This window comes from Grus americana, chromosome 6 (assembly GCF_028858705.1).
Source record: "Grus americana isolate bGruAme1 chromosome 6, bGruAme1.mat, whole genome shotgun sequence".
NCBI classification, from domain to species: Eukaryota; Metazoa; Chordata; class Aves; order Gruiformes; family Gruidae; genus Grus; species Grus americana.
In genome coordinates this window covers 21,840,861-21,855,244 of record NC_072857.1, presented here as the reverse complement: position 1 = coordinate 21,855,244, position 14,384 = coordinate 21,840,861, and the positions used below count along the sequence as shown (strand labels likewise).

Below are 14,384 nucleotides of genomic sequence, written 5' to 3'. Positions count from 1 at the left end.
GAAAAGAAACCATTCATGGTCGTGCTCCGCATGAATATTTCAACAGCTCTTTGCAGATGCAGCCACCTTTGCTACAACACAACTACTGTCTCATGAAATTGGCAGGATGACTTCAAAAACATTCAAAAAAATCATGGATAAATAAAACACTGCAACCAGCACGAGGCTTTTGAAAAGGCTACCGCGTGTATCTCCCATAGTGTGACTACAGTGAAGAACTGCTGGACAACTGAGAAAGGCCAGCTGGCTTCAAAGCAGCTGCAGCCTGGCTTGCTTCCCCAGCACCTCCAGAGCCCATCAATCCCAATCCCGGCTGCCCTCTGTCATACTGAGCCATCAGGCGGCAGGGCATGGTATCAGTGAGGGAGCCAGAGGCACCTCATTCTCACTCACACTTTGGAAACTGCAACGTACAAAGATAAAATTCCCTGTTTGTTCTCTTCATATTTTAGAGAACTGATGGGAGCAAATAACCTCCAGAAAGATTAAAGACCCTGGTGCATGTCTGCTGGACCACGATTGACCCAGAGAGTTAAATCAAGGTCACTGTATCTCTTTCTTTGGGAAAACGTGTTGATACTAGACAAAATGATCAGGGTAAAAAGATGGCAACAAGAGGGGAATGAAACAAGGCAGCCTTTCTGTAATCCATAGGAACAAGTCAAACCTGCAGACTTACAGGATTCCCAAATCCACTCCCCAAAAATAAAGTCACTTCAGAAGTGGGGAGAAGCAGTGTAGAGATTTCGGGGGGGGGGAAGAGTAGAAAATATTGATACAAGAGGTAACTGAGGCATATATGGGAAAGGAAAGATTATATAGAATTATATAAAATTTAGTTTCTCCCCAGCACAGTCCTGCCACTCCCAGTGCCAACAAGCCCTGGGCTGCACAAAACAGAAGAACTGACCACATGGAAATGGGCTGTTATTACAAACCAGCCTTTCCAAGAGAACTGCAAGGATAAAGCTGTACCTCCTCCCAACTACTCATCTTCAGATAATCCATGAGACTTTCATGGCCAGTCTTGAGATAGAAAAGCCAGAAAACAAATGCTGTATAGCAGGTAGAAAACTACCAGTGATCTCTCTCACGTCGGACTTTGCAAGGTCAGGTCATTCTTTGCAAGGCTACACAAACTAGGTCAGGAAAGGAGAGAAACAAGTAAGTAACCAAACAAACCTGTACCCTCCATCGCTCCATGGAGATACCACTCAGCTCATCGGGGAACAATTAAGAAAAACAGCACCAGTGACAAAAAATCCTCATGTACAGCTGTGAAATTAGAATCTTCCTTGTTTATTAGACAATTTGTGACTGAATTAAACTGCTTTACTGAGTCAGTGAAGGGAAGTGTTTACAATGTCTGCTGAACATCTCACAAGCCTGCTGAGACCCTATATGGCTGCAAAAGATACAGGTGAAGGGAGTACAGTGAAATACGTATTTCATAATAGAGACAACACCTGCTCTTTAAAATAGTAAAAGTGACTCAATTCAACCTTAAATTTTCCAACACTGGAGATAACTTTGGGATAATATTGGCAGTGTGTGATTTTCATCCATTTGTCTTTTAAGAAAAGTTTCCATTTAAAGGAAAGAAGATTAAATGGTATAAATGCATACAGAAGTGCTGTAGTGATTTTACGCTAATAGTAACTTCTCACTTTTCTGGGAGCATCTGAGCTATATTACTTTGGCCAAAAGTAAGAATCCACTGCCTCTTGGAGGTCCTTCAAAACATCTTACCATGACCAACTGGAGCAGAGTGACAGCAGTTGCATTTTATTAGGACCTGAAGCTGACTAAAACAAGTCATCAATTTATCAGCTTAGTGCCAGAAACTGAGATACATTTCCTTTAAGAACGAAGCAATGATAGTGTTTCCAAAATTGTCTTATTTAACAGCCAAAATAAGTGATGATCTCTGAACATATGATCGTACCCAGAACAGACCTCAGATTGCTCTCAAGACGAAGTACCAGTGATAGAACAGATGCAAGACACAGCATACAGTCAGGCTATTAAATAGTTTAATACCAAAATAGCTGCAAAATTGATAGAAAGATAAATAACAGGAAACTTCCAAAACCAGAATGGCAAATGAGACACCCCTCCAGGTAAATGTCTCATTGCTCCTGTGTCCCAGTCTTATTTCCCACAGACATGTGAACTCACAATCTTCAGAGATGCCTCTTTCCCAAATATAACAATTCTATGAAGCTGCTGTGTGTATCAACAACTATTTAATTCCTCTAAGGTTAACAATCTCAATAACAAAGAACTACAGGTGAACTGTAATACAGAAACAATGTCAAAAGTAGTCACCGTACCATGATAAGTTCTTCTTTGTATTTCAAATGAAGGTGGCCTGACTTTAGGCTCTAAAATTCTTGACTATAAGCAATCCAAAATGGCATTTCCAAATGCTATACTAGTCTCTCAGGACTGTAACATTTGCGTGTATTGCTGTTGCCATTTTATTCCAAAAAGAGGCAAAGAACATGCCAACCCAACTGAGCAGCACAAAGAAGCATCTCACTCACAAAAAAGCATTAGGAAGCCAGGTTCTCTGGAAGCGCACATAGAAACTAGGCCACTAACAGCGCTTCTCCTGCTGTCACACAGTAATTGGCTAGCTTAGCGGTTAGTGCACACACGAGGATAAGCACTTCATTTTCTTCTTTTGAATCATCCCATAGTTTCAAGAAAGGAGAACTTTCATAACAGTGCAAGTGGAGCTCTACCTGTTGAGGGCTTTTTTTTCTTGGTACTACATTGCTATTTTTCCAGCTGCCTTCCACACATTTATGTCACTTGAGCAGGTTTTTTGAGTCAAATTTACACTTCAATATGGCTTTCCTGTTGTTTTGCAATCTATCTGCACCCCTAGCAGTTGCAATTACATGCCAGACAGGGGGATGGCTCCTTAAGAAGGGAGATGCAGAACTGCCACTCAATCAGCTGCATACATACAGAAGCTTGTTGCACTTGGCATTTTTTAAATGCAGCCACAGCATCCTCATATCATCAGCCTTACTTCAACAGTAAATTTGAAAAAGAGCAAGTCAAAAGTTGTTTTGTTTTTTTTCCAGGAAGACGTTCCTTTTCCCAGTAGGATACCTACCTGAAATTTCAGGTTCCCAAGTCTCAATATAGACTTCACAGGACTCTTTACTGTGGTGAACTCAAGCTGTTTCATGAGTTTGTAATTCTCATGGGCAATTAAAGGAAGGAAACTGTATGTGAAAAGTCACCATATGTCACCTGGAAGCTTTGTTTCCAGATGTTTGTAGAAGTTTTTCATTCTACAGAATTATACAGATACTGCTTAGCACCAAGGATCAGCAAGCAAGCAACAAGCCAATCTTGAATTCCACCCTCTGTCTCTTTATCACCGAAGCTAATGCTAATTTTTCCATTTAATGGAAACACAGTCAGACCATTAACTCTTAATGAGCCAAGCCACCATTGATTTAATTGCAAATATTACTGAAGAACACAAAAACGTTATCTAGTTCCTATGTTAGCGATAAGCAAAGCAGTCAGTTTAATGTCACTGGAACTTAATGTCTTGTTGGCATCAATACTGGTGTGGTGCTCTGCAAGGAAGCGTTTTGTAGAGATGCAAATGAAACAAACGGTATACAACATGCTGAAAAGTCTCAGCTGCAGTCAGAAAGGGGAAGAATTTGCATATACATGATCAGAGTGGAAACATAATTGGTTAGTTATATTTTATGCTTCAAATCTTAGTGATTTATAAATATACAAAGAATGCTGTAGTATATTTATTACCAGGGTAAAGGAACATGCAGGTTATTATGCCAACTGCTAGGAAGACCTAGGATCATATCATGTTTTCACGGTGATACTTAACAGTGATGTTGGCATTTGAGGCCAAATATCTCTGTGTAAGAGTGAATGTCATTACATCACAGGTCAGCTTGGACATTGGTCTTCTAAGCCACTAACTAGCACTATCTCATCATGCATCATCCATGAAGATGAAACTCTTCCCAACGCTACTAGGGCTCTGGTACCACCCACACAAGAATACTAGCTTTGTATTAGATCATTTCTTATCATTGTCTCTACTCTGGATTACTGTTAGCCTAACAAAAGTGTAAATATAGAACTTGTAAGATCTACATTTAAGATCACCTACTCTAAGCATTTATGTTCTATACCTTGAATGTATATATCTAAATAACACAATAAAATCACCTTTTTCACCACAATTTAAAAACAAGAACTATGGAAATGAGTTTAAAAAGTAAAACTAAAAGCAAACCCCACACTCTGGTTTCATATGTATAAATTACAGGAGAAGTGTGAAATAGGCAAATTTAAAAAAAAAAATCAAAGTAAACATTTACTTTGGGGAGAGTCTGTGGGTGTTCTAAAAGAAATACAAAGCTATTTTAATTTGGGCTTCACTTCAGATGAAGCAATTAGGTGAAAGGACTGGCTTCGGTCCATACTGCCAAAATGTAGCGAGGCTTGACCTACCATCTCTTTCAGAAGCCTGAAAACTAAGATGGGATGGTCACATCTAGCTTTTGCCATTTTGCCAAAAACGGGGGCAATGAGGAGTGGATGGGAAGGTGAATTCCTTGCATTAAAGGATTTTGTGGGCCACTCAGTCTTTAGCCCCAAATCATTTAGATGTGCTGTGGAAAGCCGTGAGTAATGGAGTTAGCAGTGAGTAATTAAAGCAAGCTTCACTTTCTCTTTGAAAGTCAGTGTCTCAGTCAGTTTTCTCACATAGAAGAATATTCACCACCAAATTTGCCCTTGAAAATGGTAATATTTGAGGTAGAAAGGGAACTGGCTTGAACACTAACCTACATTTACATCAATCCCCTCTTCTCAAAGTATCAGAAATGACAGAGGTGACTTCAAATCCCAATTACAATGACCTATTTCACCCCTTCAGTGCATTTGCCAGCGTGCTGGGAAGGAGGACGGAGCATTCTGCACCACCGAGTCTGTGAGAGATGGGAGTTCAGCCTGGAGCAGAGTGTGCTCCTGACTGCAGGGCATGTCCTGAAACGCAGTCCTACAGGGCACTGGGGTGGAGTGACAAACCCACCAATCTCCCAACATCTGCTTTAGACTTACCTAGAAAGTTAACAGCTCATTTTCCTCAAATTGAAAGTTCTGGTCTGGAAGAACAGAGACAAACATACATTCCACTTCAACAATGAGAGACTCTTTGGGAAGCAGAAAGTCTCATCCCACTATCACACCGCTTGGTAATATAAATAAGATAGCAACAATTGAAAGTATTAGAGAGGAGTTTAAGAAGCAGCAAAAATTTATAAGGAACATTTAAAAAAGAAACCAAGACCAAGGAAACAACTTCACCTTTGAGATGCTTTGACATTGAAATGTCATTAATTACTTCACTAGTTACAGACAATGACAGCAAAACCCCTAATAAAATCAAACCTTGCAGCTCTATAATATTCATTTACTTATTTTGATGCAAAGGAGAATTAAAAAAAAGGCTGAAGGCACACAGGAGCTGGGGAAGGGAGGAATGTCTAGTATGACAATTAAATACTAATAACTCGTAAAAATTTTTTAAAAGTCTGTTGTTCTCTTATGCATACACATTAAGACACAATTTGCAGGTGATGCAATGGTTTGGCTGAGCATCTGGAAGGCTGTGAGCTATTCTTCTACGTGTGGTGCATCTATGAGTAAGAAAGCAACTGCCTTGCCTTCTCTACTCTCTTACCAAAGACTTAATTCTCTCACTTCACTGTAACTCTTGAAAGGGGCACGTATTTCCTTGATATTGCAAATGTTTATAAGACATACCAATCACACAGCTGCAGTTAAAATCACCTCCTGACTGAAGAAGGCAGACACCAATGGTAGAAGTTGCACTTTTACCGTTTCTTTAGGCCCAAGAAAAGGGAAACAATCAAAGTAGCTGGATTTGGTGTATGCCATTATACACTTTATAAGAAATAAGTTCGTTCATACAATGTCACTTCATGAGTCACACGTTACCGTAACAAAGGCAAAGTTGACAACATGCCCATTTGAGTTAGGAGGCACCGAGGACAAGACTAGTGCAAACTCCATAGAGGTCTCCTGCCTTGAGAGTTCAGCAGTGGAATTGGCAGGAGGCGGGGGAGAGCACTCTGAAGTAGCTGTTGTATGATCCAGAGTCTGTGGAAAGCAGATGTCCATATGGATACAGGGAGGGAGAGAGGGTGGAAGCACGAGTTCTTGTGCATTTTACATTGCTGAAAACCATCATATACAATAGCAGCGCCTGATTATGATACCATGGCCTACAACAAACAGTCACACGCAGGACACCCTACTGCCAATCCTCTGCCTTCTCAAACTAAAGAATTTTCCTGAGTTCATGGTGAACTTTATTCAGCAAAATGGCCCAATCTAAGTGTCCTGCAGACACCTCTAAGACAAAAACTTACTTGAAACAGGTTTGCAACAGAGCAAACTTTGAAGACAAAGCTTTCTGTCAGGCATTTTTTCCCTGTGAATTGAGATTTTTTTAAAAAATATTGTTCAACAAAAGTAAGACTTTATTTATGACTTAACAACATACATCTGTCACTGGAAAAAGACAAAACCCAAGAGAACAGTTTGATAAGAGAGAGTTTTTAGATCTCCAGCAACCTACTCAGCAATTATAGCATGGCAAAAGAATTGATATATCATGTGCAGTTGTTAATACAAAGACTTACAGGTTGCTTTATTGGGTGTAGAAATTTCCTTTATCTAGATCAGCCATTAAGTGCAGTCACGGACAGTAACAAAGACAAGCTTGCCACGGCATTTTAAAAAGAGCTAGGATTGCTCCAAATGACAGCTTTGTTAGCTTTCATGTGCTTCTGTAGGGAAGTGAAAATCAAAGCTGAAACCCCAGATCTCTTTCTCCTTGGGAGATGCTCTAGCCAAGCAAATGTAAAACTTTAATGCACTTAGTTACTACTGCTCTAAAAATAAATTAACATCGGCATGTGTGCCACGCAGAGAGTATCACACTTTCAGAACTAAAACAGAGTTGATAAGTCTGCTAACTAGTTAGTGCTTATTAAGCTTGGGCACATCTTCTCAAAGAGCCAGATAAGCTTGTCAGCTCTACAAAGCCACCAAAGACTTAATGTCACTCTTTGCAAGAATGGTGGTTTGTCAGAGTATCCTGGTTAGATCTTCCTTACGCGGTTTGGTGGGCACAAGAAAACAGACATTCACCCTTCTGCTGATACTGCACTGATGCAGTAATGTTGTTTTATACAGCAAATAGGGAAGGTGACAGTAGAAGACAAAGTAACAATGATTCATGTCCTATGGGTGTTATGAGAAAGTTGTTTTCAGAAAGAATCCAAAAAGTGAAATTCACCTTTAGGCAAAGGGCCAGCACAAAGCAAAGGATCTCAAAGCTAGTTCAAAGTGGTGCTTAAGTAATTGACAGGCTCCATGCCAGACTTGTAGGTAAAGATTAATTTCACCCTCAAATTAAGGAAGGAACATTTAAGAGAGCCAAATGTGAACAAAAAAAAATTCCGTCAGGTCAGCAACGTACACAGCAAAGCAAAGGAGTGGCAGGTTGCAAGGAGACTAGGTCAAGTCAGGAGGGAAGGACAATGATATAGAAGTCAGAGTGTTTTGTTGCCTGGCAATTCAAGAGCCAACAAAGAAACTACAGAAGCAGCAATGCATTAGGTATGGTGTTTCAGGGAGAGTCTTTTGTACAATTGAGTTGGTTCACTTTTCTAAAGGGACTACCTCATGAGAGTCAGTCATAAGACCAACTAATAAGAAGCACTTCTCACTCGAGATGGCAATACCAGCTTTCTCAAATCAGGGATCTTAACTATCCAGAAATGGAGAAATGAACCAACCTTCAATGATTCTGTTCATTTGAAAAGCACCAAAATGCAGTTTCCCTTTTAAAAATATATTCTTATTACATTTGGATGTTTGAAAGATATACTGTATCAAAATATCCCACTATCCAAAGTTATGTATCAACTGAGCATTAGCTTAGGTTTTAAAAGTCAAAATGACTATTTCCCTTCTTGTGCTATGCTGGTGGCATATTCTGTTCTTCCAAACAGGAACATCTGTAGTATTCACTCTTTCTCACTCTCTTCCAGCAAGGCAGCACGTGTTGCTGTGGTGGAACTGCACTTGTGGGGACTGCCGTTGCACCTGAGCTCATTCACCATGCTTATCAGTCTTCTGGACTAGGTATCTTAGGGATGGTCTTAAGCAGACCTTGTTATTAAAAAAAAAATGCAGATCTCTACTGTAGCATTAGCACAACAAGACACCGCTGACTATGAAATGGACTTTCTCTCCAGGCATAACAGCTTTTTCAAGGAAAGATCTTTCTATCAAATTTGTAAGGGAATTTATTACGCTTAACTTTTTTCACTAGCTTCCTAAGGAGGCAATTAAGTGTTTCTTTGCAATTATTCCATTAAGAAAACCAAGACAAATTAAAAAGGACTATCCACTCTGGTACTGTAGTGAAGCTCTGAAAGAAGTGTCTCCCTCCAGATTTTGGGGTTTGGATTTTATTCCTTGCCAACCCAGATTTCCCCCCTAAGTGGACCCAGCAAAATCTTTGGTGTTTGATGAACAGCCAAAAGCGTATACTTTCTTTTAGCTACACAATGTTACTAGGGAGATGGTGTAAATGGAAATACAATCACAATCATAATTGTGTTAATATACAGGTATTCCAATGTAAAAGACCTGAGTATAGAAAGCACAACACTGGAATAATTACTATAGCATAAAATGTTGCAAGACTCATTTACAACACTGTGTAAAATGAGTAATTAAAAACACATACACAATTACATAATGAACAAGTTCTCTTTGTAAAACTTAAACATGTTGAAAGTTAAAATTACAGCAGAATTACACAACCGATCTTTGTTAAGCAAGCAATGGTATACCTCGTTCAAACAACCATGCTAAGTCAGTCAGCCCTCCTCAAACTGCACTGATAAGCTGAACTGGGAGGAAGATGCCCTGCACTTTCCATATGCAGGGTGCACATGCAAGCTCAGCCTTTAGAAACAGCTCACAATGGCTTGTAATGAAGCATGCATATACTGTATTCTTCTTAGTCTTTAGAAATGCTAGTATTCAGAGTTTTTCCTGGAACAGACACTTTCTTTGTGCTGAGAGAGATTCACTTTATTAATCATAGGTATGTTTTCTAGTAGTGATTTTGTGATACATGCTAATGGTGATTTTTGAGGTATTTGAGGTCATCTGTAATAAAGTAGAGAAATTCGAAGGATAAAGTCTCCATGTCCTTGTGTATTACAGAATCCTATGAACCCATGGTCATGATCTCTATGCAACCACAAGCCGAGTAACCTTTTTGGTGGTGACAATTGTTTATTATAACTATTCTCGTATTTCATACCACAGACATGTACAGAATCAAAGGCCAAAACCAATATCAAATCATGACCATACAGCATGTTAATGGATGAAGCACACACGAAGTATACATGTTCAAGGAGGCAGGGAGAGGTTGCACATTACATGTGCAACATTACACTTTCTCTGGGGCGGACTACTGCTAAATAGCTAAGAACAGCTCTGGTATCCCCTCTGCACAGGCACATCAACAGTCCTACTGGCACCTGTACAGCCTCAAGAATTACAACCATAAAAAAGATGAGGATTGTTTTAATAGCTACTTTTACTTATAAAGCACCAGAAACATTTAGGATAAATTTTCTTCTGCCAAATTTTTGTCCAAAACAAAGATGGTAAGATTACATGAATGCACTGAAGACCACACATTGCACCTCTCCGAATTACACAAATAGGGCCTGACTTGCACAAAAGCTCTGGGAACTAGTGACACTGTAAAAACAATTTGTACCATAAGTCCATATTACTGCCTATGGCAGGGTTAATAGTCCTATGCCAGGGTGTTTGGAAGCTATCAATACCCTTCTCTGCTTAAATCACCAGACACACAGCATTGATGGGAAACTTCCCCAGTACATCAGACAAAGAACAGGCAAAAAATAGCACTTTATAAAACACTAATGGATTTTGTTTGTTAATAAAAAGCAATCTCTGCCAGAGACATTTAAACAAGGATTATGCAGAAATTGAGATGAATACTTTGATAAGCCTTGCTACCAGCTTAATACCTATAATGAAAAAGAATGAAGTGAACTAGGTATGTACTACACCAGGTTTTTTTACCTTATTAAATATTGATAAGAACTTGTATTCCTTATGAATGCCAGTAGCAACTCATTTTATGAATGCAAATTAAATTTTAATTTTTATTCTTTATGAACATAAGTTTTATCCTTATGTTTTACATTATACCTATACGAGACTTCAAACAAATCTGTGATGTGTTATGAAAGCATAATAATGTAAGTGCCTACCTTTTTCAGGAACCGTACTCCATAGGTAAATATATAAAGGTAAAATGTAAATCTCCACCTGCAAAAGGTACAAGAGATTAACTCTAGGATACCAGGTTTACATACTTTACAGTTCAACACATGATTTCTTATAGCACTGTCAAACCACCACATCCTGGTCACATTAACAGAAGTTAAAGCAAAGTTTTGGTCTGGTTTTCTACAACTTTTGTTACCTAGCATTGTGCTTATCTGCCTGCTTTTCCTAGCCTCCCATTAGCCCTCTTAAAATACTGGCTAATTTCACCTAAATGTGACAAGAAAAAATAAATTTTCAAGGATAATTCAGTTCTTAAAAGTTTCATGAAAACTAGTAGGTCAGTAGAGGACAGAGGACAATTTGCATGCCTATTGCAGGGAAATTCGCTTGTCATTAGACACCAGGACCATGATAATATGAAAGCCTTCAACAGGTGAATTCTTACAGGAATTGCTGGGGTTTTTTCCAAGGGTTGGAGTGACTACACAAACATGCTTGACTAAAATACCAGTGAGGTGCTATTCATAACGTTTATAACAGGATGAGATCTAGCTTCCTTAGTGTGAGGCAATACTGCAGTGTGAATCATCTTCAATTACATATTTTACAGCACTTATAATTTTCTCTCCACTGGCAAAACTATTAGCTTACGGTTAATTGGCATTGAAGTATGTTCAGATATTTCTGGAATGGTTTCAAAACTGAAAATGCTCCTATGTAAAAAAAAAAAGTTAATCCAAACCTTCCTCTTCAAAGCTACTTTTACAAGTATTTAGAAGGAACATTGTATCTAACATAGCCCTCTGACAAGCGGAGTAGAGGAGAGTAAGAACGTCAATGAGATTTAAAGCGTGATACTTCAGCTAAACAGAAACTCTATCTTACCCTGTAGCCTCCACAGCACTGCAGAGATTAATTTATTCAATTGATGTGATACAAATACCAATCCCTTCAAGGGTTCAGTCATACCAGCAACACATCTTGCAGCTTTCATGCTGGCAGTTTCCTCATGATAGTGCAAAAATAGAGCACTCAAGAGGCAAAACATTAGTTGTGCTGGTAGAAACCTTCAGATCACACATGGGAGAAACAGCAAGGACAGCAATAGGAAGGAAGGTTTTATTTGGGTAACAATTTTCTCATTAAGCTGGTCCTACAGCTAGGAAACCTGCCATTTAACTTCAAGGTTACAGATCTCATCTAGTGAAAGTTTGAAGGCTGTCACTGAAATAAAAATATTAGGAGGGAAAAACTGTCTAACCTAATCTCACTGCTGAGCACTCCCAGTGCCCTTCTTTCACTCCTACTTGTGAGCAGTTACGATAAATGCCTCACAAAGAGTTCTCTCGTTTTAAAAATCCCCTCAGTGTCACCTTTATTTCACATTTCTCCAAGCAAAATTCATAACTTATTCGAGGACATTTGTAGCTTCCTGTTGGGAGATGCAATATTCCATAGAGGAGTTCAAAGGCAGTCTAAAGTATTTGAAATATGTTAATGGTTAAGTTTTAAACGGTGGGTCTCAGGGATTTTCCAGTCTGCACAGACATCTGAAAGACTCTGGTTGCAGCATTTATAGTAGCTGTCACCTCAGAGGAAATAAAAAAGCTCTTTCCTGAAACAAGCAAATTCAGAAACACTGATTTCCCTGTCTAACTTTCCACCCAGCATCCCAAAGCACTGCCACTGCCGTAGATCTGCACTAAAGCCATGGATTGCTCTGTGGAAGAATTCCTGGAGCTTTGGAAAAACCTCAGAGCCAAGAGCCACCAGGTGCTATTTGGGTCTGCCAAAGACAATCAACTTGCACCAACTGTTCAAATGCTACAAAGGTGATACATGCTTACGAGTACATGATAATATAAGCTATTGCTCTTCTTTCCTCTTTTTCCCTAACCTGCCAAACAAGTCTACTTGGATTGAGCATCAGAAGATAAAGCAAGGCTCAGAACTGGGTGATAAACAAAGCTGGTCAAAGTGCTAACTTCTCAAAAAAAAAAAAAAGTAGTATTGGTAGAAAAAAAAATTGCTCATTCCTGCTAAACAACATCCACAAAAGTTGTTCAACAAATTTCTGGCTCAGTCAAACTGCAATAAAGAAAAATTCCAAACAAAGCAAAGTCAGAATTGGCTCCCAGCAGGTTTATCATCATTAATCAGCTAACTCTAGTGGCAGCAGAGCTACAAAGGACTTTCCACTGCTCTGTACCAGGCAGCTAGCTGCCTTTTCTGTGGGCTTCAAAGGGAAAGTCTGCCGGCTCAATACCCCAACTAGAATCTCAATCCCATTCAAAGAAGTCCAAGGAGTTTCCCCCATTGTTTTACCACTACTTGTAGATGGTTTATTGCTGCGATTAATAGCAAAATATCCACTGGCCAAGGTCAAATAGATGAATGCAAGAAGGTTTGGAAGAAAATTAATTTTAAGTTATTAAAGAATTTATTGTTATACAGTAAGTGAATATATCTGGTCTAAGTAGCTAAGTAACTATGTTCAATGTTTTAGTAAATGTTGCACATTAACTGCTAACACCAGTAACAACTGGAAATATTTAATTTGTAACTGTTTTTTTAAATAAAATACAAAAAAAAGACAAAGGTAAACTAGATGCTTGTTATCTACAAATTAACATATATTGAGATCTATAAAATTCATGTTAAACTAAATCAGCAGTTAAGACCATTTACTGAATGAGTGACATTTATGAGGCATTACAGTCAGAAGAAATATACATACAAGTGGTCAAAATTAAGGGATGTTGTTCCCAGCTTCAGCTGTAGAGTAAAACACCTCAATACTCACTGCCCTATTAAAGCAATACAATGGAGGCCACCAGCTGAAGCATCACATTGTGGGTGACCACCACATCAATTCTCACTTAACTGAAAGATGATCACAGCTGAAGCTGCTCGGTTTTGTGAGAATTTGCTCTGTCCCTCAGACTTGAAACACTTCTCCAGTCAGTTGTATAAAGACACAAAACTTGAATGACCCACATTCACCAAAGTGTGCTGCTTGAAAGACATTTTAGGTTAATTTAAATCCAAAAAAATCCAGATGAATCATAGAATGGTTTGGGTTGGAAAAGACCTTAAAGATCGCCTAGTTCCAACCCCCCTGCTGCGGGCAGGAACACCCTCCACTAGACCCAGGTTGCCCAAAGCCTCATCCAACCTGGCCTTAAACACTTCCAGGGATGGGGCCTCCACAACCTCTCTGGGCAACCTGTTCCAGTACCTCACCACTCTAACAGTAAAGAATTTCTTTCTAACATCTAATCTAAATTGACCCTCCTTCAGCTTAAGCCCATTACCCCTTGTCCTGTCACTACACTCCCCGATAAACAGTCCCTCACTATCTTTCTTGCAGGCCCCCTTCAGGTACTGGTAAGCCGCAATTAGATCTCCCCAGAGCCTTCTTTTCTCCAGGCTGAACAACCCCAACTCTCTCAGCCTGTCCTCATAGGAGAGGTGCTCCAGCCCCCTGATCAGCTTCGTGGCCCTCCTCTGGGCTCAGAAAGGAACAGATGTTCTGGAAGACTTGATCTGTCTGCTTACAGCAGGGTTCATGAGGTTCACTTCAGTCCTGCACCAACATGTCTACAAGACTTCCATATTGAACCAGGCTTGCTCGAGCTCAGAATGAGGGAGATCAAACCTGGTTAACATATGGCCTTTCTGGCAAATCCTTCAGGTTGTGCTGGTGCTTACCAGGCCAGTGTTTCAAATATGGATGTGGCACACTGCAGCAGAGAGTCAGGCTAACAAGTGGCTGTTCAGTAACAAAAAAAAAATTACTTTCCAATGTAGTTTTAAAATGAACACTCTAGACACCCTCAGGAGTACAGCAACAGATCTGACTACTCGTTGAACACGTTGAGTACACTCCTGATCCAGAGTACGAGACAGTTTCTTAACCTGTCTACCCTTTTAACTTC

At 39.5% G+C, this 14,384-nt stretch overlaps 1 protein-coding gene across 2 annotated transcripts in view; it reads right to left on the bottom strand.

The window, feature by feature from the left end:
- The window catches only part of CERS6 (ceramide synthase 6), a 125,198-nt gene that overhangs the window by 52,371 nt on the left and 58,443 nt on the right, over positions 1-14,384 (bottom strand). For both annotated transcript variants that reach the window (XM_054830835.1, XM_054830836.1), the window contains exon 4: positions 10,428-10,485. In XM_054830835.1, coding sequence (XP_054686810.1) covers positions 10,428-10,485 — 58 coding nt within the window. The remainder of the gene's footprint in view (positions 1-10,427; positions 10,486-14,384) is intronic.